The following is a 25,528-nucleotide window of genomic DNA, read 5'->3' on the forward strand; positions in this document are numbered from 1 at the left end:
TAGGGTAGTGTTCACATTTACCAAAAAAATATCCAAGACAGCATGTGATTTCATGGGAGAAGGTATAATGCTTTCTGACTTCTGAAGGAATAATCAGGAGAGATTGGGAAATGCTCTCTGAAGAAGTTATGTTTGGTCTGCGACTTGAAGAATAGGTAATATTTCAGCAAACGGCTGTGAAAAGGGGTTGTCATTCTAGTCAGAGGGAATGTGTTCTGCATACGTGGCAATTAAAAATTTTTTTTGAAATCAAAAGGTATTGGAAATGCCACCAGCCCGGGTAGCATTCCTCCCAGCTAAACACTTCGCCTTGGCACCAGGTTGGTATAGCTCCAACGTTTAGTAGTTACATGTGCTTGGGTAAATGACTTGGTGCAAATAATTTAGCCTCTCTGGACCTCGTCTGTGAAACTTAATTCTAACCTGCTGGATGGCTGTGAATTTTCATCCCGTAAGGCTCCTGGCATGGTCCCGGTGAGGTAATCAGATGGGCTAGCTCATATCAATTCAGCCTGCACGTAGGCAAGGATGCACTTAAGCTTCACTCACGCTCTGCGAGCCAGTGGAGCTGCAGTAAGTTTCCAAGGTAGCTTCCGGGAAGAGTTATCAGCTTTGATGTGGTTGGGTAGAGGAGCAATTTGGTTGTGGTTTTGGCCGCAGGTGACACTGATTTGGTGACTCTCCAGTGTACTGTCTAACAGCACCATAGTGTGAGTTTTACCAGCACCTCGGTGCATCCACATGAAGATGACACTTGGCTGCTTTCAACAGCTGGGGACAAAGAAAATAGTCTTCCACATTACATCTTTGTTTCCATTAGGGCACCTCTGGTTTCTCCATATTTAATCTCAATGTTAAATCGTTCATCGATGTAGTTCATTAACTCCTTCAACAGAGACTTACTGAGCACTTGCTATTTTCAGGCCCTGTTCTAGGCACTGGAATTACAGCAGTGAACAGGATAGGCAAGGTTCCTGCTCTCATGATGCCTGTAATCTTTGGGGAAGAGTAGGTAGGACAAGTAAGTTAAAAAATAAATTCACATGGTGATAAGACCAATGAAGAAGGTAGAACAGGTTGCTGTAATAAAGCTGACATGGGGACAGGGAAGAAGCGGCTGTCAGAATCAGTGGTCAAGGAAGGCCTGTGTGAAGACGTGGCACTTTGAGCCAATTACTGACTGTAATGAAGGAGCCTTTTGTAAGACGTTGTGGGGGAAGAGAGCTCTGGGCAGAGGAATCAGTAAGTTTAAAGACCCATAGGAGGGAATGTTTTGGAATTGAGGTGAGAGACATGAGTAGGACCCTTAGGTTGGAGACCAAACTAAAGAGGTTGTATTTTATTCTTAGTGCTATGAGGTGCTGCTGGCAGTTCTAAGCAGGTGTTTTTGTTAGTAAGTCAGTGGCTGGCCAAGCAAGCCCCAGTGGTTAATTCACGCCCTGCTGAAATAACTTGGTTAAGGTCAAGGAGGCTGGTTAGACAGTTGTCCCTTGGTATCTGCAGAGAATTGGTTTCACAACCTCCGTGTATACTAAGATGTGCGGATGCTCAAATCCTTTACGTAACAGTGTAGTACAGTCAGCCCTCCGTATCCTCCGGTTCCACATCTGCAGATTCAACCAAAGTTCAGTCTGAGGTTGGTTGAATCTGTGGATTCAGAACCAGGGGGATACGGAGGGCTGACTGAAGTAGACATCTCTAGATCTTGGAGAGTCCTGGAAAATGACCTCTTTTTCTTTTTTTTTTAATTATAGTTGACTTACAATATTAGTTCAGATGTACAACAGTGATCTGATATTTGATATTGGACTTCACTCCATATAAAGTTATAAAATATTGGCTATATTCCCTGTGCTATGCATTGCATCCTTGTTAACTTACTGATTTTATACCTAGTCCTTTGTACCTCTTAATCCTCTTCCCCTATCTTGCCTCTTCCCCCACCCCTTTCCCCACTGGTAGCCACTAATTTGTTCTCTGTATCTGAGTCTGTTTCTGTTTTGTTATATTTGTTCATTTGTTTTATTTTTTAGATTCCACATATAAGGGAAAACACAGTATTTGTTTTTCTCTGTCTTATTTCACCAAATATAATACCCTCCATGTTGCTGCAAATGGCAAAATTGCATTCTTTCTATGGCTGAGTAATATTTCTAATTCCTTTAGATGGTAGGTTAGGTTGCTTGAGATTTTTCCTGTTTCTTGAAGTGGGCCTGTATTGCTGTAAGCTTCCCTCTTAGAACTGCTTTTGCTGCATCCTGTAGATTTTGTAAAATTGTGTTTTTATTTTCACTGTCTTAAGGTATTTTCCAATTTCCTCTTTGATTTCATGATTCATCCATTGGTTTTTTTGTTTTTGTTTTTTAGTAGCATCTTGTTTAGTCTCCATGTGTTTGTCTTTTTTTCTTTTTTCTTCCTGTAACTGATTTCTAGTTTCATACTGTTGTCATTGGAAAAGATGCTTGATACATTTTCAGTCTTCTTGAATTTTGGGGGACTTGTTTTGGCACTGGCATGTGATCTATCCTGGCGAATGTTCCACGTGCACTTGGAAAGAATGTGTATTCTGCTGTTTTTGGACAGAATGTCCTGCAGATATCTATTAAGTCCATCTGGTCTAATGTGTCATTTAAGGTCACTGTTTCCTTTTTTTCCCCCATTTATTTATTTATTTATTTATGGCTGTGTTGAGTCTTCGTTGCTGTGCGCAGGCTTTCTCTAGTTGCGGCAAGCGGGAGCTACTCTTCATTGCAGTGTGGGCTTCTCATTGCAGTGGCTTCTCTCGTTGCGGAGCACGGGCTCTAGGCGTACGGGCTTCAGTAGTTGTGGCACATGGACTCTAGAGCACAGGCTCAGTAGTTGTGGCACACAGGCTTAGTTGCTCCGTGGCATGTGGGATCTTCCTGGACCAGGGCTCAAACCTGTGTCCCCTGCATTGGCAGGCAGATTCTTAACCACTGTGCTACCAAGGAAGTCGCAGGGTCACTGTTTCCTTATTGATTTTCTGTCTGAATGATCTGTCCATTGATGTAAGTGGGGGTGTTAAGGTCCCCCACTATTGTACTGCTGTCAATTTCTCCCTTTATTTCTGTTAATATTTGCTGTATATATTCAGGTGCTCCTATGTTAGGTTCATATATGTTTATGAATGATATCTTCTTGTATTGACCTCTTTATCATTATATAATGTCCTTTGTCTTTTATTATAGACTTTGTTTTATAGTCTATCTTGTCTGATACAAGTCTTGCTACCCCAGCTATCTTTTTGTTTCCATTTGTGTGGATAATAGCCTCTTGATACTGTGGCACAAAAACAAAAAAAAAACAGCAAAGAATAAAGAAAAAAATGTCATCTGTATGTCTACCATCCAGAAACAGCCACCACTAAATAATAGTGTATTTCCTTCTAGTCTGTGTTTTTTTGTGTGTGTAGTAGAAAGTATACTATTAAAACAATTTTGCATTCTTAGCATTTTATCATATATCATTTTTCTTTGTCTTAGAAGATGACTGAATTATATATCATTGTGTGACTGTACCATAATTGATGCTTATCTAATGGATAGACATTCAGATTTAAAAAATTTTGGATATTATGAATAATGATACTATGAACATTTTTTTGACTCACAGTTTGTTTCCCTTGTTCTCACTTTTAACTCCTCGACCTCTCTCTTCAAAGTACAAAAATACACAGCTTTGCCTTTTAACCAACCAAGTAGTTTTGGTGAGGAAGAAATAGTGCTTCTGGAGCAACCTCCCACCTGCATCTTTAGATTAGTAAAGTGAAGTATTTAGCATCTTTGCTTACTAACAGAGGGCTAAAAACCACTGTAAGATCTAGAAATCCTGATTTTAAGGGTGCCCTACCAAACTGTCAAGTCATAAACTTTTAAACAAATTCTGGCCTTGAAATAAGAAATCTGTTTCCAGATTATAAATAACTAATTTTGAAATATTTTGTTTCCATTAAAATGTTTAAAACCTGGGAATGCATAAATTTCTTCTTTTATAAAATATTTTAAAGAAACAGAACTGAATCAGTGATTTTAACCAGCATTAAAACAAATGCTGTTATAAGGTGAAATTTATTAAAATTATGATTTTATTTAGATCAAAAGGGAGAGTCTTTTTCCGCCATGCAAAATTGTATTCTTGGGGAATATAAATACCTATCCAGAGAGTCAGCAGGACAAACCATAGAGGAAAGGAATGAATTAATTTGATATTTTAGGTTAATATTGCAGCTCCTTTTGGAACCTCAATAAAGGCTAGGGTATTTTTGTTTTCCACAGTTAATTGAAGCAGAGTTGTGCAGCAGCAAAAGAAGATGATTTATTTCAGATTCAAGATAATTTGCATGAATATATTTAGAATAGAATAGAAAAATATTTCCCTGTCATATTAATACATATTATAAATATATATAATAGTAATATATGTTAATAAGGAGACCATGCTTTTAGATACCTTAGTTGAACTAAAACCAACAGTTTATGCATTTTATATATTTCCCTTTAACAAAAAAAGGAAACAATAATTATTTTGAGAAAATAAAGTTATTTTTGAGTTACTGCTAACTCATTCCAACCCTAAGTTTGCTGAGAGTGGCATTGAGGTAAGATTGGAAAGATTTCATAATGTATGTGTTTTGAGTAGTGTTTGGGTTTGAAAGATGACAGAAACTTAGATTAGGAGAAATCGGTTGTGGTAAAACTGGAAACTCGGACATGTTTATGAACTTGAAACATTGCACTTAATAGGAGTGGATTATCCCTAAAATAAATAATTAGTCTTGGCAGGTGGTAAATAAGCAAGGTGTTAATTAATGGATTGATGCCTTTTCCTTGCTGGATATTAGCTGAAATTTAAGGTTTGCAGTTCAGGTTGTATGAGTCATGTGGTGGTGTGTCTATAGTCTTAGGAGGAATAGAATACAGTGCTGATAAAGGAAGAGTGTAGAGTGTAGACCAGCTGGAGGTGGGAAGAGGCTGAAAGCTGGTTGCTGACCAAACATGGGATGGTGACGGAGGTTTAGAGGGAGGTTACCAAAGAGGACTTCTCATGACCCTGCCCATGAAGCTACAGTGTCTCCACCTTTCCTGTTGTCCCTTATCATGTTCTGTGTGGTCATCTAGATGTCTTTGAAGATGAGAAACCTCTAAAGAAGAGCCTTCTCTCAAAAGTTTCACGAGGAAAGAGGAAGAGGGGCTACGGTGATTCTGGGGGCCCAGCAGATGGTCCAGCAAGAAAGAAAGCGGCCAAAGTGACTGTTAAATCCGAAAACCCTCAGGTTATTAAGGATGAAGCCCTCAGTGATGGGGAAGATTTCAGGTGAGATGGCTGAAAACCTCTTGACCAGGTCTTGCTTGTTCCCATCAGGGAAGTGTGCCTAAGAAAACCTGCTCTTTTTGCTTGTCACTGGGATCCGTGGAAAAGGTGGGATCTTTAAACTCTTCTAGGTAGAGCTCAGACCACTACTAAGAGCTGGAAAGAGTCTTGGCAATTATATAGTTTACCTCCCAAACTTTTCAGATGAGGACAACAGCTTGCAGAAAGTGATTTATTCGTGGTTACACAGCTAGATGGTGGCCAAAACCAGGATGGGACCTAGGTCTTCTGACTCCTGGTCCAGTGCTACTTATACCACACAAAGACATTTCATACACGAGGCATTTCCCTGACGTTCTGGCCGTGTCCCATCCTGCTCTCCTCGGGTACGCTCCGCTCCTGCCCAGCTGGACTTCCCTCCTTCACTCGAGATGTGCTCATGCTTTTCCTTCTGCCTGGAACGCTTTCTTCCACCTTCAAGATGCAGAGCAGAAGTCATCCGCTCCACAGTCTTAATTGGTTCCTCCCCCTTTTCCTCCTCGGACTTCTTGCTGCATCTCTTAAGAGTGTAACTTATCTGCCTTGTGTTACACTTACTTGTGTCCGTGCCATATACCACTGTGTGCTCTGAGACGGCTGGACCCACACTGGTTCATTTTTGTATGCCCCGTGGTGTCTAGGGCAGGGCCTTTGACAGTGAATGAACATATTAATGTGTGGTGAACGATCAACACTTGATCATCTGCCTCCTAGGGAAATTGGGGAGGGGGGAGGAAGAGGACAAACAGAGAGGCAGGAGTTTCTTCTTTGTTTCAAAAGTAAACCCTCACTCTCAGCGTCAGCTTTTCCAGCAACCTCCAGTCCTGGCTCAGAAAGCAGTCCAGGACGGGGCAGCTGTAGGAGGGAGCACGAGGAAGCACGTGGATTTTCCACCATCGTCCGTCTCTTCTTTGCCCTAAGACTTTTCCTGCGAATGCCTCCGAGCTTACTGCTTCCCAGTTGCCTCTCCCCACTTGTTGAATTCCTTCTGCAGAGAAATTCACAAACAGACCAGGATGCTGCCAGGGGAAGCTCTGGTCCCCCTTTCCCTCTCAGTTAAGAGTTGCCGTTTCTGCCACTTTTACTCAAAGGGGGCGTTTTTGTTGCTGTGGTGTTGAGAGGAAGTGGCAGGCTAAAAAGGGAGTGTTTATCTTTTTAGAGCTGAAGTCTGAGGCTTGTTATTTTAAATGTCTGCGGTAAAATCTTGGGTCCTATTCTCACTGGATACCATGTGTCCAGTCTTACAAAAGCTGTAAGTAACTCAATTCCCTGAACATATTTTACATGGGAATTTGCAGAATTTTATTACATATTAGCAACCGTTGACTCTTGAGCCAGTATTTAGCCAGCTCCGTATCTACGTAGTTCTCTCCCTACCCTTCCAGCTGTCCGTGTTCCTTATGACGCACCTGTGTTCGGTCACATCCCCACTTACTTAGAAGTTAAAATTCTACCAACCTCAGTCTCCTTTCATCTTATTTCCCAGAGGTGGGGAAAGAATCTTCTGAGCTGGGTCATGGTAAGATCCACAAATGTGAATTCTCTCCTCTTCTTTCTGGCGTCTGGCTGCACATGTGTGCACACAGACATCGCAGCTTTCACTTTTGGGACTCACATTATTTTTGTGGTTTTTTCTAACTTTCCCCGTATGATTTACAGACACAGCTGTTCCCCTTCACACAGCTCTAGGTTGTAGGTTCATCATGTTCCTCCTGTTTTGACAGCACATCTAGTGTGAGACCCATGATCAGAGCACATCTTTTTTTTTCTTTTTTTTTAATAAATTTATTTATTTATTTATTTTTGGCTGTGTTGGGTCTTCGTTGCTGTGTGCGGGCTTTCTCTAGTTGAGGCGAGCGGGGGCTACTCTTTGTTGCGGTGCACAAGCTTCTCATTGCAGTGGCTTCTCTTGTTGCGGAGCACGGGCTCTAGGCGCACGGGCTTCAGTAGTTGTGGCACAAGGGCTCAGTAGTTGTGGCTCGTGGGCTCTAGAGCGCAGGCTCAGTAGTTGTGGCACACGGGCTTAGTTGCTCCGCGGCATGTGGGATCTTCCCGGACCAGGGCTCGAACCCATGTCTCCTGCATTGGCAGGCGGATTCTCAACCGCTGCGCCACCAGGGAAGCACCCCAGAGCACATCTTGATGGGAACTTGAGACCCGGGCTCATGGAGGAAGTGAGGCTCAGAGCTCACAAATCATCAACTAATTGCAACAGTTTCTCAGTAAATAGAAGGAGTCCTTAAAGTTGAGTTTAGTTTAAACATAGCCCTAGGATGTCTGAGCTTTCTTCATCTTCCTTCCTGTGATCTCTACACAGGGAGTTCCCGAGTGCCCGCAAGAAGGTGCACCGTCCAGAGAAAGAGGCTGCTGTGGACAAAGGTGGGGGTGAAGGGGACGACGAGGAAGAGAGTGAGGAGGACTGGGAAGAGGTAGAAGGTAAAGTGTCTTCCTCTGTTCTCAGAACTGTTTGATCCTGTTTTTCTGTTTGATTCTGTTTGGAGTCATGTCACTGCAATCCTGTCCTTTTCTTTTGAAACTAATAAAGACAAAGATAAAGTTGCAGTAGGGGACTTGCTTTTGATGTACGGAAAAATTCATGACCAGGTTAGCAAAGAACGTTGTGTGTTCTCTTCCTCTGGCGGTGCTCCATGGAGGGGATCATGAGATAGAGAAGCCGCATCATCTCATAAAGAGAGCCCGGGCTTTGCGGGTGCTCATACCTGGCTCAGAGGCCAGCTCTGCCGCTTGTGCAGCTGGGTGAGTGAGTAACTCTAGCTGTCCGAGCTGAGTTTTTCCACTGGTGACAGTTGGTAAACATCGAACACTTACTGTGAGCTTGGCACAGTCTAGGCTCCAGGGTTGTTGTGGGAAAATGTGATGGGCCTGGTGCATCACATACTCACAATACATAGCCCCTAATGTCACCATCCCTAGCGTGATTTTTCTTTCCCAGCTTTTTATTTTGAAAATGTTCAAACCTACAAAAAAAATTGAACATGTAGTCCATACACTGTTCACCTAGACTCACTGACTTTACCGTTGTGCCGTTTGAATGTACCAGCATCTTTCCTTCTGTAAATCTGCATTGTGGAACCACGTGCTAGTAAGTTGAAGACATCCTGACTCTTCACTTGTAAATGCTTCAGCATGTGTCTCCTAAGAGTAAGACATTCTCCTGCATGATGGAACACCATTATCACACCTAAATTAAGTCCCTAATTGTTATAAAACTATCCTTTATAACTGTTTTTTCCTTTCTTTTTTTTTGCTTTTCATAGCACTGGGGGTTTTTTGTTTTGTTTCGTTTTGTTTTGTTTTGGCGGAGTCCTGGCCTCTTGTTTTGTAGAATGTCTCATATTCTGGTTTGTGTTGGTGGTAAACTTGTTTGAATGCCCCCTGGATTTCTTATAAACTGTAAGGTGAGTCCAAAGACTTAGTTATATTTAGATTAAACATTTTTTGGCAGGAACACTTCAGAGCTTTGTACTTCACAATGCATCCATTAAGAGGCATCTAATGTCAGGTTGTTCCGCTACTGATGCTAAGTTTGACCATGTCTGTGGTACTGCCTGATTGTGCCAATGTAAAGGTACATTTTCCTTTTGTAATTTACCATCTCTAGTGGGACTCTGATTCTGTGTGAATATCCTGTTCCCCAGTCACTTTCTACTTAATGGTTTTAGCAAGTGTCAGTGATCTTGACTGAATCAAAGATTATTATATTGAGCATTGCAAAGTGGCAATATTTTGATTCTGTCATCTCATGTATATTTATTAGCTGACTTTGATCTGTAAAGAAGAGCTCTGTCTTTTAAGAATTGTATTTATTTATTTTGGGTATCACTATGGACTTAAAAATTCAAATATGTTATCAGTTATCATCATTACACTTTTTGATCTTTGGATTGTCCCACATTTGGCGAGCAGGAGCCCCTTTAAGCTAGCTACCCTACAGAGCCCTTTTGACATGGCTTCATTAGTTTCTGAGAATGTTTTTGTTCTTTGGCACAATAAGATGTTCCAGGATGTCTCTATACTCTCCTTGCTGCAGACCTGGAATTGGCCTTTTTTCTCTCTAAGAAGCCCTGGTTCATTTTAGTAGGAACTGGTACATAGAAACCAAGGTCTTGGCACTGGGTGTTGTCATTGCCAGGGGGGTGTCATTGCTTCTAGGCCCAGAGCTGCTTTGAAAGGAACCTTGCTAATGAAGTTCACAGTGAGCAAATTTAATTTATTTCAGCTGGTGTTTATAAGCAGTGTGGCGGAGAAAGAGATGAAGATGCATGCCTTGCCATGTATTCAGTAGAAGTTTACAGTTGAATCGGGAGGTCATGCCTCTCTACAAAGCAAATTTTTGTGAGCGTTACCATAGTGATACAGAGAACAGGAAATTGTTCCCTAAGTCTCTACTAAAACACACACACATGAGCATTAGCTCCATGATACCAGGGGTCTGTATCTAATTCACCTCACTATCTCTGTGCCTAAGGTTCTTCCTCTGAGGGCTGTTTCTCTGGGTTCTTGTGCAGGTTAATGAGACAATTAGATTGTAAGAGCACGGGGCCTGGCATTTCCTAGGAACTCAAAGCACGGTCTCTACGGTTTTCTACCTCACACCCATTCCTCACTTGCTCCATCCCAGCAGAACCTCGATTTTGTTTGGTACAGTACCTATTATAACGATAACTATTATTATTGATTTTAAAAATTACTGTTTATAGAAGTTAGTGAGCCCATGCCGGGTGACGTGGGGGAAAGCTCAGCCTTGTCTACCTCTTCTCTGCCCGTGAAGCCCGTGGAGATAGAAATTGAAACACCGGAGCAGTTGAAGGCAAGAGAAAGAAGGTACGATTAAGCACTTGCTTCTAGATTCCTGTCACGTATCGTCACCGGCAGCTGCTCCTCAATGAAAAACACATAGGAGACCCGGGCTGAGTGTCAGAGTTGTCGGGAGCGTTAGGTGAGAGAGCCCTGGGCTCACCTTTAGGACTTGAAGGAGACACCTGTGTGTCCGGGCTAGGGCAGGAGGTGTGCCAAGGGCTCTGCAGGTTGCCCGTTATCTTACTCCATCTTTAGCGCAGTGTTCGAAGGAGGAGCCGGAGACTCAGAGAGGTTAAGTAACATTTCAGCTGTGAGTGGATGCGCCACGATCTGCATCCCTCAGGCTGACTCGGCATTGCTGCTCGTCTCCCCACGTCACTGCAGGGCCTGCGGCGGTGCCGACCGTGGTTGGGGTCCCCACTTCTCTCCAGGGTCCCCAGGCCCTCTGCAGCCCCTGGCGGCCCGGCCACATGGAGTGCGTCTCCTGGTGGTTAATTGGTTCCTGAGTCCCCCATGTGATGGGCACGTTATTAGGCATGAAGGAGGGAGACAATAGCAGTCAAGAAGCCTCAGGTTTTCTTCAAGATGCTTGGGACACAGACATGAGAGAGATTTTACAGCAGAACAGCATCACACAAATGAGCATGTGCTAACTTGACGTAAAGGCAGTGCGTGCCGAGGAGCCGGTCAGTCCCGGGGGTGGGACGGTCAGAGGGGACGTCCTGGAGGACGGGCCCTGGAGCGTGCTTGGGAGGCGGGACGGGTGCAGGCCGAGGGGAGGGAATGTCCTGGGCCAGGGCTCGCGGGTGAGAAGAAGCAGGAACAGCCAGCCCGCAGGTCTGCTGAGTAGCACAGCCTGAGTCATCGCAGCTGAGAGGCGTTGACCGGAGAGTGGGGTCGGGCTTCCCCCTTCATTCTCGGATTTTTCAATGTGCATTGCAGTGAAAAGATAAAAACGGAGCTTGAGACACATCTTCGGAGGATGGTGAAACGTTTCAATAAGGAAGTCCGTGAGGACACACACAAGGTACGGCAGGGAAGGAGGAGGGTGGTACGTGGGGGAACTGGGCTTTCCGTCAGCCCTGCCTCTGGGCTTCCACTCACTGTGTGACCTGGTGAGTTTCTGACTCTCTCCTGAAGTGGGGGTGATAACAGTGTCTGCCTGGGAGGATGGGCGTGAGGAGTAAGCAGATAGCATGTGTAAAGCACGTAGCTCAGCGCCGGGCGGGCGGCGGGGGCTAATACCAGGCACTCTCCCATCCCTTCTCTCAGTTGTTTAATAACATTGGTTCTGATCTCAGCTAAAGTTGCTGTGGCTTCTGGCTTCAGCTGGTACTTACTGAACACACACCGTGGCCCTAGCAAGGTGCTTGGCATTGTGGGGAGAGAGACTTGTATGAAGCTTGTTTCCTACCATTCAGGAGTTTCTGATCTCACACACGGAACAGGAAAGACATCAAAACAGGGAGACTCGAGACATAGAACAAGGAAAGAGATCAGTGTGGGCCTCAGTAGCCGAGGAAGGCCTCATTTAGGAGAGAGGATGGGGCGGGTCAGGAGGAAGGATGGCACAGGGAGATGCCGAAAGGCCGAGTGGTGGCCGGCCTGGTGGGACAGCCAGGGGGCCTGCATCTAGGAGGCCGCATGCGCTGGAGGCCCATGGAGAGTGAGGCAAGGGCAGACTTTGGTTTTCCTCTGACCGGCAGCAGGCAGCTAGGGAGAGTGTAGTGATGGGGAGGGTGGAAGGGGCACCGCCTGCAGCAGCTGCAGAAGCTGAGAGGTGCAAAGAGCACAGAGCCAGGGCGGAGAGATGAGGGGATGAAAGACAGACTCTTGGGAAATGGCAGTGTTAGTATTTTTACTTTCTTGTATGTAGAAATGACAACAAATATTTCCTGTCCGCAAAACGTCTTTGAATTTGGCAGCAAAAATCCCACTGGTTTTCAGCCTTCCCTTTTCCCTCTCCCCAGGTTCACCTTCTGTGTCTGCTGGCAAATGGCTTCTATCGAAATAGCATCTGCAACCAGCCAGGTCTGCGTGCCATCGGCCTCTCCATCATCCCAACTCGCTTTACCAAAGTGCCACCTCAAGACGTGGACGTCAGCTACCTGTCAAACCTGGTGAAATGGTAGGGCCCTCCGGCCTGTCCTGCAGAGCGTAGTGTAGGATTTGTGTCTCAGAGGCTGGGTGCAGGTCAGTTCCACAGACCCTCCTTGAGGGGCTGGGAAGGCTCCCCAGGGGGAGGGTCTGAGTTGGGTCTTCAGGAGTTGGCCAGACAGGCTGGGAAGAGGAGCACCGGCAGGCGGGGCTCCCAAGACACCCCACTCTGTGTTTTGGCTGTAGAAGAACAGAGTTCCTCTTTGCCCTGACCTCTGACGCAAAGGAATGCCTGATTTCTCTCCAGGTTCATTGGAACATTCACAGTTAATGCAGACCTTTCAACCAATGAGCAGGATGGCCTGCAGACGACGCTGGAGAGAAGGTTTGCTATTTACTCTGCGAGAGACAATGAAGAGTTGGTCCACGTGAGTGACTCCTGGCAGCACTGTTTTCATTAGGCCTGTTAGCTGAGGAATATGGCAGTCATGTGCCACATACCATTCCAGCTGTTTTACGTATATTTCCTTGCTCAGTTCTCATAAAATCAAAACAGGTACTGAAGCTCAGAGAGGCTAAATCACTTTCTTAGGGTCATTCTGTTGGTAAGCATTGGAGACAGGATTGGGCCCATGTGTGAGTTGAAAGCTGCCCTCTCTCCTGTCTCTTACTTGTTGTCCTGGTGTATTAAAGCACTTAATTTTTGGTCAGCTGCCCTAGAATTGTTTACAGTATTCAAAAATCGTGTTTAAAAGTCCCAAGGAAATGTTTTTTCAAATTGGCTGCTGAAATCCTTAAGAAAGTGTTTCCTTACCTTCCAAGTTGGGGGATGATGCTGGCAGGCGGCCGTGCAGTGAGGAGGGTTCTGTCCAAAAGAAGTCGTGGCGAAGAGGTTGTGTGTAGACAGGCTTTGTCACGTGCTTAAAATGCCCTTAGGTAAGGCTCTGTCTCAATAAAACAAAAATGGGTAGAAATGTGGTTTTATCCCTGGAAGATTTCTATTGATGCATATACTTGTGTCTGAGCTTCAGTTTCTGTTTAGGGAAAGAGACTTTTTGTATCTTTAGAGACCAAATGACTGGCATCTTACTTCTCTTCCAGTTTGGCTTGAAAAAGTCTGAGTATCTGGACAGTAATTGTGCTGTGATATCACCACCCAGAGAAAAACACTCATATTTCAGTGTCATCCTCCCAGACTTTGTTCCCATGTATATCTGTGCACGTACATATTTGTTTTGTTTGTGTAGTTTTATTAAGCAAAGAAATAGTTTTTTTTAAAGAAGTAAACAATTCAGTGACACTCGGTGCATTTTCAGTGTTGTGCATCCACCACCTCTATCTATTTCTAAAACACTCTTACTATCCCAGGAGACCCCGTACCTATTACACAGTCACTCCCATTCTTTCTCCTTTTCCCACCTCCCCAAGTATCTGGCAGCCACCAATTTGCATTCTGTCTCTATGGATTTACATATTTTGGATATTCCATATAAAAGAAATCACAATACAGTCAGCATTCCTTATCTGCAGGTTCCACATTCACGGATTCAACCAACTGCCAATCAGACTTATATCTGCAGTTGGTTGAATCCGCAGATGCAGAACCCGAGGATAGAGGGAGCGCCAACTGTACTCTGCCATTCTGTATAAGGGACTTCAGCATCTGCGGATTTTGGTATCCGGGGGGGTCCTGGAACCAATCCCCACAGATAACCGAGGGACAACTATATATGACCTTTTGTGTCTGGCTTCTTTCACTTAGCATGCTTTCAAGGTTCATTCACGTTTGTAACATGTATCAGAACTTCATTCCTTTTTATGGTGAATAATATTCCGTTGTATGGATAGACCACATTTCACTTATCTGTTCATCAATTGATAGGCGTTTAGGTTGTTTTCCATCTTTTGGCTGTTATGAAGAGTACTGCTATAAACATTGTGTGTACATATATTTATTTGGGTACTTGTTTTCAGTTCTTTTGGGTATATACCTAGAAGTAGAGTTGCTAGGTCATATGGTAATTGTATGCCAAACTGTTTTACATAGCAGCTGCACCATCTTACCTTCTCACCAGCAAAGTACAAGGATTCCAGTTTCTCCAAATCATCACAAACACTTGTTATTTTCCATTTTTTGGCTTGTAGTCATCCTCACAGGTGTGAAGTGGTACTCATTGTGGCTTTGGTCTGCATTTTCCCAAAGATTAATGATGGGTTAATGTCTTTTCACGTGCATATCGGCCATTTGTTTATCTTCTTCAGAGAAATGTCTATTCAGGTCCTTTGCCCATTTAAAATTGGGTTCTTTGTCTTTTTGTTATTGAGTTGTAAGAGTTCTTTATATATTTCAGTTACTACACACCTATCAGATATATGCTTTGCAAATATTTTCTCTCATTCTGTAGGTTGTCTTTTTACTTTCTTCAGGAAGTACTTTGATGCACAGAAGTTTTAATTCCGACAAAGTCCAACTTTCTATTTTTCCTTTTTTTTTTAAATTAATTTATTTTTGGCTGCATTGGGTCTTCGTTGCCACGCGCGGGCTTTCTCTAGTTGCGGTGAGTGGGGGTACTCTTCCTTGTGGTGCGTGGGCTTCTTAATGCGGTGGCTTCTCTTGTTGCGGAGCACGGGCTCTAGGCGCGTGGGCTTCAGTAGTTGTGGCGCACATACTTAGTTGCTCCGCGGCATGTGGGATCTTCCCAGACCTGGGCTCGAACCCGTGTCCCCTGCACTGGCAGGCACATTCTTAACCACTGTGCCATCAGGGAAGTCCTCTTTTGTTTCTTGTACTTTTGGTGTCATATCAAGAATTCATTGCCAAATCCCAGATCATGAAGATTTCCTCCTGTATTTCCTTCTAAGAGTTTTACAGTTTTAGCTCTTACATTTAGGTCTTTCATCCATTTTAAGTTAATGTTTTTATATGATGTGAGGTAGGTGTTCAACTTCATTTCTTTTTTGCACGTGGATATCCACTGGTCCCAGCACCATTTGTTGAAGAGACTAGTCTTTCAACTTCATTGTATTTGTTGTATTATTTTCACTATTTGTTGGAAGTTTTTCAATGGGGATGAATGGTCTTGGCACACTTACCAGAAATCAATTGGCCATAGACACTTGGGTTAATTTCTGGACTGTCTGTTCTATTCCATTGGTCTACATGTCTGTCCTTATGCCAGTGCCACACTGTTTCAATTACTGTGAATCTGTAGTAAGTTTTGAAATCAAAAGTATGAGTACAACCTCATAATGCTATTTTGGCTATTTGGGGCCCTGTGCAATTTCATGTGAATTTGATGGTCTGCTTTTCCATTTCTGCAAAAAAGGCCATTGGAGTATTGATAGGGATTGCATTGATTCTGTACATTGATTAGGGCAGCATTGCTATCTAGTCAATAGTAAGTCTAAACATGGCTCTTTCCTTTTATTTGCTTTTTAAATTTCTTTTAGTTATATTTTGTAGTTTTCAGTGTACCTGTCTTTCATCTTCCGGTTAAACTTTTTTCTAGGTATGTTATTCTTTTTGATGCTATTGTAAATGGTATTGTTTTCTTAATTTCCTTCTCAGATTGTTCAGTGAAGGTGTACAAAAAAAACGGCTGATTGTGTTGATCTTATACCTTGCAGCTTTGCTGAATTCATGTAGCAGTTTCTTGTGTATTCTTTGGGATTTTCTATATATAAGATCTTGACCTCTGTGAATAGAGGTAGTTTTACTTCTTCTTTTCCAGTTTGGATGCCTTTTGTTTCTTGTTCTTGTCCAATTGCTCTGGCTAGAACTTCCAGCACAGTGTAGAATAGCGGTGGCAAAAGCAGGCATCTTGTCTGGTTCTTGATATTGGGAGGGAAAGCTTTTCACTCTTTCATGACTGAGTATCTTGGTAGTTGTGGATTTTCATATACATTCTTTATCATGTTGAAGAAGTTCTGTATTTCTAGTTTTCTGAATGTGTTTTAATCATGAAAGTGCTTTGGATTCTGTCAGATGCTTTTTCTGTGTCAAATGAGATGATCTTGTGATTTTTGTCCTCTTCATTCTACTAACATAGTGCATTGCATTCACGGATTTTCTGTTGATTGATTGATTGATTGATTGAAGTATAGTTGATTTACAATATTGTGTTAGTTTCAGATTACAGTATAGTGATTTAGTGTTTTTTGCAGATTATATTCCATTATATCTTATTACAAGGTAATGGGTATAATTCCCTGTGCTATACAGCAAATCCTTGTTGCTTATCTATTTTATGTATAGTAGTTTGTATCTGTTAATACCATACCCTAATTTGTCCCTCTCCTCTTCTCACTCCCCCTTGGTAACCACAAGTTTGTTTTCTACATCTGTGACTCTGTTTCTGCTTTGCATATACTGTCATTTGTATTTTTTTTTTTTTGGTTCCACGTATAAGCGATATCATTACTGTATTTGTCTTTCCCTGTCTGATTTATTTCACGAAGCATAATGTTCTCTAGGTTCATCCATGTTGCTGCAAAGGGAAGTATTTTATTCTTTTTTGTGGTTGAGTAATATTCCATTTTATGTATATACCACACCTTTTTAATCCAGTCATCTTTTGATGGGTACTGGGGTTCCTTCCATGTCTTGAGTATTGTAAATAGTGCTGCTATGTTCACTGGGGTGCAGGTATCTTTTTGGATTAGAGGTTTTTTTTCCAGATATACCCAGGAGTGGAATTGCTGGGTCATATGATAGTTCTATTTTTAGTTTTTTAAGGAACTTTCGTACTGTTTTCCATAATGGCTGCACCAATTTAACTTCTTACCACCAGTGTTCGGTGATTCCCTTTTCTCCACATCCTCTCCAACATTTGTTATTTGTAGGCTTTTTGATGATAGCTGTTCTGACAGGTGTGAGGTGATAGCTGATTGTGGTTTTGATTTGCATTTCTCTAATAATTAGCAATGTTGAGTATCTTTTTATGTGCCTGTTAGCCATCAGTATGTCTTCTGCCCATTGTTTGATTCGGTTGTTTGTTTTTTTTGTTATTGAGCTGTATGAGCTGTTTGTATATTTTGGATATTAACCCTTGTCAGTCTCATCATTTGCAAACATTTTCTCCCATTCAGTAGGTTGTCTCTTCATTTTGTTAATGGTTTCCTTTGTTGTGTAAAGCCTTTTAAGTTTAATTAGGTCCCATTTGTTTATTTTTGCTTTTATTTATTTCGCCTTAGAAGACTGATCCAAGAAAATATTGCTACAATTTATGTCAAAGAGTGTTCCGCCTATGTTCTCTTCTAGGAGTTTTATGGTTTCAGATCTTACATTTAGGTCTTTAAGCCATTTTGAATTTATTCTTGTATGTGGTGTGAGGGAATGTTCTAATCTCATTGTTTTACATGTAGCTGTCCAGTTTTCCCAGCAACACTTGCTGAAGAAACTGTCTTTTCTCTGTTGTATATTCTTGCCTCCTTTGTCATAGATTAGTTGACCATAAGTGTGTGGGTTTATTTCTGGGCTCTTTATTCTGTTCCTTTGATCTATATGTCTGTTTTTATGCCAACACCACACTGTTTTGTTTACTATAGCTTTGTAGTATAGTATAAAGTCTGGAAAGTTTATGCCTACAGCTTTGTTCTTTTTCCTCAGGATTGCTTTGGCAGTTCTGGGTCTTTTGTGGTTCCATATAAGTTTTAGGATTATTTATTCTAGTTCTGTGAAAAATGTCATGGGTATTTTGATAGGGTTTGCATTAAATCTGTAGGTTGCTTTGGGTAGTATGTTCATGTTAACAATATTAATTCTTCCAATCCAAGAGCATGGGATACCTTTCCATTTCTTTGAATCATCTTCAGTTCCCTTAATCAGTGTTTTATGGTTTTTAGCATATAGATCTTTTCACTTCCTTGGTTAAGTTTATTCCTAGGTTTTGTGTTTTGTGTTTTTTGGGGTTTTTTGGGGGGGATGTAATTTTAAATGGGATTGCTTTTTTTACTTTCTCTGTCTGATATTTCATTGTTAGTGTATAGAAACACAGTAAACTTCCGTATATTAATCTTACATCCTCCTGCCTTGCTGAATTCATTTATTAGTTCTAATAGTTTTTATGTGGAAACTTTAGGGTTCTCTATATAGAATATCATGTCATCTGCAAATAGTGATAGTTTTACCTTTTCCCTTCCAATTTGGATGCCTTTTATTTCTTTTTCTTGTCTGATTGTTGTAGCTAGGACTTCCAATATTATGTTAAATAGAAGCAGCGAGGGTGGACATCCCTGTCTAGTTCCTGAATTTATTGGGAAAGCTTTCGGTTTTTCACTCTTGCATATTATGTTGGCTGTGGGTTTGACATAGTTGGCTTTTATCATGTTGATTTATGTCCCCTCTGTACCCACTTTGGTGAGAGTTTTTATCATGAATGGTTGTTGAATTTTGTCAAATGCTTTTTCTGCATTTATTGAGATGATCATGTGATCTTTATCTATTCTTTTGTTAATGTGGTGTATCACATTGATTGATTTACATATTTTGAACCATCCTTGCAACCCTGGAGTGACTCCAACTTGAGCGTGGTATCCTTAGTATGTATTGTTGGATTCAGTTTGCTAATACCTTGTTGAGGATTTTTGCATCTATATTCATCAAAGATTTTGGGTTGTAATTTTCTTCTCTTGTAGTGTCGTTGGTTTTGGTATCAGGGTAATGGTGGTTTCATAGTATGAATTTTGGAGTGTTCCCTCTTCATTTTTTTGGAATAGTTTGAGAAGGATAGATATAAGTTTTTGTTTTTGTCTTTTTGTATGTTTGGTAGAATTCCCTAGTGAAGCTCTCTGGTCCTGGACTTTTGTTTGCAGGGAGTTTTTTAAATTATAGATTCTATTTCAGTTCTAGTGAATGGTCTTTTCAAATTGTCTGTTTCTTCTTGACTCAGTTTTGGCAGGCTGTACGTTTCTAGAAACTTGTTCACTTGTTCTAGGTTGTCCAGTTTGTTGGCATATAACTGTTTGTATTCTTTCATGATTTTTTGTTTTTCTGTGGTTTCAGTTGTTTCTCCTCTTTTATTTCTTATTTTGTTTGAGTCCTCTCTCTTTTCTTCTTGGTGAGCCTCACTAGAGGTTTATCAATTTGGTTTATCTTAAAAACAAAAACAGCTCTTGGTTTTATTGATCTTTTCTATTGCTTTTTTGATGTCTTTTATTTCCTCTCTGATCTTTATTATTTCCTTCTGCTGAATTTGGGTTTTGTCCTTCTTTTTCTCATTCTTTTAGGTGGTAGGTTATCTTGTTTGAGATTTTTCTTGTTTTTGTGGAAGGCCTGTATTGCTATGAGCTTCCCTCTTAGAACTGCTTTTGCTGCATCCCATAGATTTTGTAAGATTGTGTTTCTATTTTCGTTTGTCTCAAGATATTTCTGGTCTCCTCTTTGATTTCATCATCAACCCATTTGCTTTTTAGTAGCATGTTCTTTAGTCTCCATGTGTTTGTTCTTTTCCTGTTTTCCTTTCTATGGTTGATTTCTAGTTTCTTACTATTGTGGTGAGAAAAGATGCTTGAAAATATTTCTGTCCTCTTAAACTTGTTGAGGCTTGTTTTGTGACCTAGTATGTGTCTATCCATGAGAATGTTCCATGCTGGCTTGAAAAGAATGTGTATTTGGTGTTTTTCTTATTTAGTGTTCTGTAGATATCTATTAAGTACAGTTGGTCCATTGTGTCATTTAGGACCTCTGTTGCCTTACTGATTTTCTGTCTGGATGGTTTGTTCATTGACGTAGGTGGGATGTTATAGTCCTCTATTATTATTGTATTCCTGTGAATTTCTCCTTTTATGTCTGTTAATATTTGCTTTATATATTTAGGTGCTCCTGTGTTGGAAGCGTATATGTTAACAAGTGTAATACGCTGTTGTATTTATGCCTTTATTGTTATATAATATCCTTCTTTGTCTTTCTTTATGGTCTTTGTTTTGAGTCTACTTTGTCTTTTGTTGTCTTTGTTTTGAAGTCTACTTTGTCTTTTGTTAAGTATTGCTATGCCAGCTTTCTTGTTTCCGTTTGCGTGAAATATCTTTTTCCATACTTTCACTTTCAGTCTGTGCGCGTCTTTCGCCATGAAGCAAGTCTCTTGTGGCAGCATATTGTAGGTTCTACGTAAAATTCACTGCTTAGCTGCTGCACGTTGTTGAGGCGCCACGTGCGGCATGCGCTGACACTGTCTTCCCAGCGTGCCCCGTGGCCCCTGTGTGTGCACTGACGGGAGTCTTCACAGTCCCACCTGGATCACATCCCAGGCACCCCGTCTGCCTCTGCGCAGCTAGACCCAGTCTCTGCACTGATCTCACGCCAGGCTGTGGTATGGAGTGAGCGGGGCCAGGGCATTCGCCCCTTAGAATTGGGAAGTGCGGGGAGGTGGCCGCCACCAGCGCAGGTCTCTCTGTCCTGGTTGTTAGCAAGCCAGCCCGCGTGCTCCTCTTGAGTAGAGTCTAGGCTTCCCCAGCCATCCTGTCTGTCTCAGTGGGCTTCCCAGCAGGAAGGGGACTCCCCAGGGCAAGCAGACACCTTCTCTTCCTGACAGATCCCTCCCAGGAGTGCCGGTCCCAACCTGGTACCTTTCTTTTTTCCATCCTATGTGATTACATGGAGATCTTTCTTGCAGCTTTGGTTATGGGAGATCTTCTGTGAGTTTCCAGTTAGTTTTCTGTGGGAGTTGTTGTTCATGTAGATGTGTTTTTGGTGTGTTTGTGGGGGGAGGTGAGCTCCACGTCCTCATACTCTGCTCCCTTGATCCCCCTCTGTTGGGAGGGCTTGATTTTTGACTCAGTCTCTCGTTACAGGTCTCTTCAGAGTCTCTATTTTCTCTTGAGTTAGTTTTGGTAATTTGTATGTTCCTAGGATTCGTCCTTTTCACTTGGGTCACCTTGTATTTAGTGTAGGGATCATACAGTTTTGTAACTTAAATTTTTTCTTCAGTGACGTCCTTGTGAAAGGTGGTGACCACGCGTCTTTGTGAGGCACAACGTCGCTTCCAGAGCGCTGTCGTGTACCTGACCTTACCCAGTCTTCCCTGTGGTCTTGTGAGGAGGACGAGGCGGGGATGTTCCGGATGGAGGTTCTAGGTTTAAACCACCATGCAGCTGCCTGCTGGTGCTCGGTTTCCCTGCCTTTTACATCTGTGCCTCTGCGCCACCCGCATACTGAGAAACTGAGTAGCCAAGCAACACTTGTACAGTATTCACTGTGCCAGTTAATAGTGTGTTGTCAACCACACTGTAGGGATGAGTTGTGTTTTCCAGATTTTCCCACTGATGCCCTTTTCCTGTCCCAGGACACAGTCCAGGCATTAGTGATCTTGTTGCCCCAGCGCCCCCTCCCCTCCAGGCCATGACTGTGTCCCAATCCTCCTGGACACTCCTGAGGTGTGCTGCTTAGAAATTTTGTAGAGTTCCTCAATTTGGGTTTTTTTGATGTTTTCTCATCCCCCCGGTTTTTAACTCCAGAAGAAACACGGCAAAAGTAGTTATTTTTTTCAATATACTTGGCTTTTCACAGAAAACCTGCCTTCCTGTTTCTGACTTTTGCTCTTGCTTTCCGAGGAGGGAAAATGACTGTAGTGATTCATGAGGACGCCGGGACCCTGAGGTCTGTGTGGGAAGATCTTGCTCACTTGCTGTCCCACTGCTGTTGTTTTGGAGGTTAATTCCCATGAGGAGGCTCCCATCCTTCCAAGTTCACAGAATTTTTAGAGCTGCAGCCTCTGGTTGAAAGATTCGCTCTGGGGAGGTTGAGTGCAGGGGAGGGATTCTCGGGCCTGATGATGATGATGTCTTTTCTCTCAAAGTGGTATTTTGCTTTATTGTTTTATCACAAACACAACACATGTTGAAAACAGAACAATCAGAAGATAGGTAAGCCAGAAAAAAACCAAACACCTATAAACACCCATAACCCCATATATGGATGCTTTTCCAAATATACATACATGTTTATGTCTGGACACGATTTTTTCTTAACAAAAATTAACATAACTCATTAAAAAACATTTCTTTTCCTTTAATATATGGTTACCATTCCCCATTTTTCTACAAAGATAAATCTCTACAGCATCATTTTAATAGTGTTGAGGGTTCCAGGCTCCTACTGTTAGACAATTTGGTAGTTTCCCTTTTATAAACAGGCACCACAACAAACAGCATGGAATTATGCAAATCCTTAATTCTTTCCTGAGGATAAGCATGTTGTTCTTTTTCATTATAGATATTTTTACTGATTCTCCGGGCCCTGCATCTCCCTACCCGACTCGTACTGTCTCTACAGCCAATTCCTCTGAAGTTACCAGCAGCGAAGGTGAGGTTCCCGGGGCTTCCAGAGAAAAGAGTAGTTGGTCAGGGAGGAGTGAGAAATTATGAGACTTAAAGCAAACAGATCTGCTCATTAGACGATTTTTAAAAATCAGTCTTCGTGGAGCAGGGTTCCTTGGAGCCTGCCTGGCACAGGCCCTGTGCTGGGAAGACTGGGCGCCTGGGTGGGTATCTAGCAGCCGGGCTTTGCGTGCGTAGCGGGGCCTGCGAGAGCCTGGGCTCCTTCGTGCTCTGGTTTCTGTTCTGTAAATGGTGGAATAAAAAGGTACTGGTCCTCCTCAGCGGTGTGGAGAGAGGACGGTGAGGACTCAGAACTCTGCCGTCGTCAGAGGAGGCTGACCCCTGTGCTCCTTGGGGTGCTGGCATTGTCCGAAATTGGGTCCGGAAGTCAAGTTTAATAATTTCTGAATTCTTAATGCTGTGACTTTGTTTGCAAAATGCCTTATGTGCAAGGTGAGTACTATTGCTGAGGAAACTGAGCCTCAGAGGTTACATAATTTATCCGAATCACATAAAAAATGAGAAAGCAGAAGTGGCGTTTGAACCCGAATTTGTCTGTTTCCACATCCCGTGCTCTTTTCCCTGTGCTACACTTTGTGTTGAAAAGAATTAGAGTGTGGCCTTATTTAAGGTGCTGCAGAATTCAGTGACTGCTTTCTTACAGCCTTGGAGGGTAGCCAGCCTGTCACTGTCTGAGCCGGGAACGTCTTGTGTACACTGGTGTTCCAGTGTGACTTAGCCCCGTTAGATGCCAGAGTCTTCATTGTATCATTAGCAAAAAAAGAAAAAGAAAAAATTTCCTATTCTGTTTAAGGGAAAGAAACCTTCCAAGGAGAGATCCACAGAGGGTCCTGGAGGCTCTTCAGAAACTTCCAGCCAAGTTCCTGGAAAACCAAGCAAACCAGAGACCAGCAGAGGAAGCAGACGAGAGGACACGTCTTCTGAGGGCGCTGGCAGTGCACGTGCCAAAGGGAAGGGGAGCAAGGCGGCTGCCATCAGGAAGAAGCGGAGAGAGCCCTCCTCCAGCAGGGAAGAAGAGGGCAAGGCCGGGGGGCAGACGGAGGGGGCCCAGAGGCGTTCGCGGGGCCGGGAGCGGCGGGCGGCCGCCAGGGTGTCTTACAAAGAAGAGAGCGGGAGTGACGAGGCCGGCAGCGGCTCTGACTTTGAGCTCTCCAGCTCGGACAGCCATCGCCCATCCGACGAGGATTCTGAGCCAGGCCTTTCAAGGCAGAGGAGGGCCACCGCCCCTCAGAGGATGAAGGTGGGGTCCAAGAGGGAGTCCAGGTCCCAGCGTGGAAGCCACCCTCAGCCCCCTGGCTTTCCAGAAGCGTCTGTAAGCGCTTCCGGCAGTAAGCGTCAGAGAGGCAAGCGTAAGATGCCCGTGGATGGTGAGGAGGCAGACGGCCGGAGAGCAGCTGGTGTGGACCAGTGGCTGGAGGTGTTCTCCGAGCGGGAGGAGAAGTGGCTGTGTGTGGACTGTGTGCACGGAGTCGTGGGCCAGCCCCTGACCTGCTACCAGCACGCCACCAAGCCTGTGACCTACATCGTGGGCATCGACGGCGACGGCTGGGTGCGTGACGTCACACAGAGGTACGACCCTGCCTGGATGACGGCGACACGAAAGTGCCGGGTTGACGCTGCGTGGTGGGCCGAGGCCCTGCGACCCTACCGGAGCCCGCTGGTGGCGAGGGAGCAGAGGGAGGACCAGGAGGTAAGGCCTTGCATGCACGCACCTGCTGGATGCCCAGCCCCGTGTCGTGTTTGTAGAGCGTTACCTCAGTTAATTATCACAGCAGCAGTACAAAGCTGGGGTTATCGTAGCTGGGGTATTCATTTTACCAGCTGAACATTTAGAATCTGAGAGATGAGCTGACCTGGTATTTGAACCCAGGTTGCTCTGGCTTCAAAGCCTGTGTACTTTCGGTTATTGCCCAGTTATAAATTTGGAGCTTGAAGTCAGGTAGGTAGTCCTGAGCGAAAGAGGAAAGCATGCAGTAATACAACTGTTCTCCCTTCTCAGCGTGCGCACGCGCAGAGGTGTGCCCGCCAGCATCCCTGCCCCGACCCAGAACACTCAGCCCCCAGCAGGAGGGCTGAGGAGATGGCTTGTCTGTGAGGGGCGCCCTGGGGGTGGCTTCTGGAGCAGCGCGTCCCTGAGTCGTGGGACAGCCGTGGGCCCGGAAGAGGGCCCGGGGCTTGTGCAGGGCCGCCCGCAGGGTGGGCAGACTTGCTGGAGAATTACTGCCAGTTCCCCAGGGCAGGGAGTCGTCCCTGTGCACTGCATCGCTCAGGGTGTGGCTCAGAGGTGACAGGGTCATGGCAGTCGTGCAGAGCGTGTTGCGACTGACCTAGTTCAAGGGCTTGTCATGCAAGCTGGCCAAGCGGGGTCCCTCCTGCTCCTCACTTGCCACTCCTCCCTTGTCGGTCGGGGTTTGAAGAGATGCTGCGGGGAAGTGCAGGAGACCTGGTGAGTGGGATGCAGGTGAGAGCAGTGGGGTTGTCTGCGAGGAGCTAGGCGCCTTGAGGCAGCGGGGAGAACAGGTGTTGATCGTAGTGGACGGAGAAGGTGTGAGTGCTCGGAGAAGGTGTGAGTGCTCGTTCTGGTTTCCATGGGAGCCGAGCTGCTGAACCCGTGTCACAGAATTGTGGTGTCACTTGAGGTGAGGCCTCCTCCCGAGAAAGGCTCTGCTCGGGCTGGCCGAGGTGTCAGAGGGCAGGGATGACTTTTCCGTTGCTGCGAGCTGCAGGATTACTGGCCCCTGCGGAGCTTCCGGGGCACCTAAACCCGTGGGACAGAACGCCAGGTCACAGCGTGGTGCGGCAGCCCTGGGGCCCCAAAAGCCCCACGGCACCGTCAGTTACCTGGGCAAGTTCAGGGGTCGCCGCCAACCTCCCTCCCTCTCCGAGCACCACGCCCAACGTCGTC

The 25,528-nt window shown here is 44.0% G+C and overlaps 1 protein-coding gene across 2 annotated transcripts in view; it reads left to right on the top strand.

The window, feature by feature from the left end:
- XPC (XPC complex subunit, DNA damage recognition and repair factor) overlaps nucleotides 1–25,528 on the top strand; it is a 34,668-nt gene that overhangs the window by 1,999 nt on the left and 7,141 nt on the right. Inside the window, exons 2-9 of one of the 2 annotated variants that reach the window (XM_036868528.1) lie at nucleotides 5,139–5,334; nucleotides 7,688–7,806; nucleotides 10,092–10,215; nucleotides 11,134–11,218; nucleotides 12,162–12,319; nucleotides 12,596–12,716; nucleotides 22,499–22,588; nucleotides 23,417–24,313. In XM_036868528.1, coding sequence (XP_036724423.1) covers nucleotides 5,139–5,334; nucleotides 7,688–7,806; nucleotides 10,092–10,215; nucleotides 11,134–11,218; nucleotides 12,162–12,319; nucleotides 12,596–12,716; nucleotides 22,499–22,588; nucleotides 23,417–24,313 — 1,790 coding nt within the window. The remainder of the gene's footprint in view (nucleotides 1–5,138; nucleotides 5,335–7,687; nucleotides 7,807–10,091; nucleotides 10,216–11,133; nucleotides 11,219–12,161; nucleotides 12,320–12,595; nucleotides 12,717–22,498; nucleotides 22,589–23,416; nucleotides 24,314–25,528) is intronic. The other variant, XM_036868529.1, reaches the window with a different exon arrangement.

Source organism: Balaenoptera musculus, chromosome 11 (genome assembly GCF_009873245.2).
Source record: "Balaenoptera musculus isolate JJ_BM4_2016_0621 chromosome 11, mBalMus1.pri.v3, whole genome shotgun sequence".
NCBI classification, from domain to species: domain Eukaryota; kingdom Metazoa; phylum Chordata; class Mammalia; order Artiodactyla; family Balaenopteridae; genus Balaenoptera; species Balaenoptera musculus.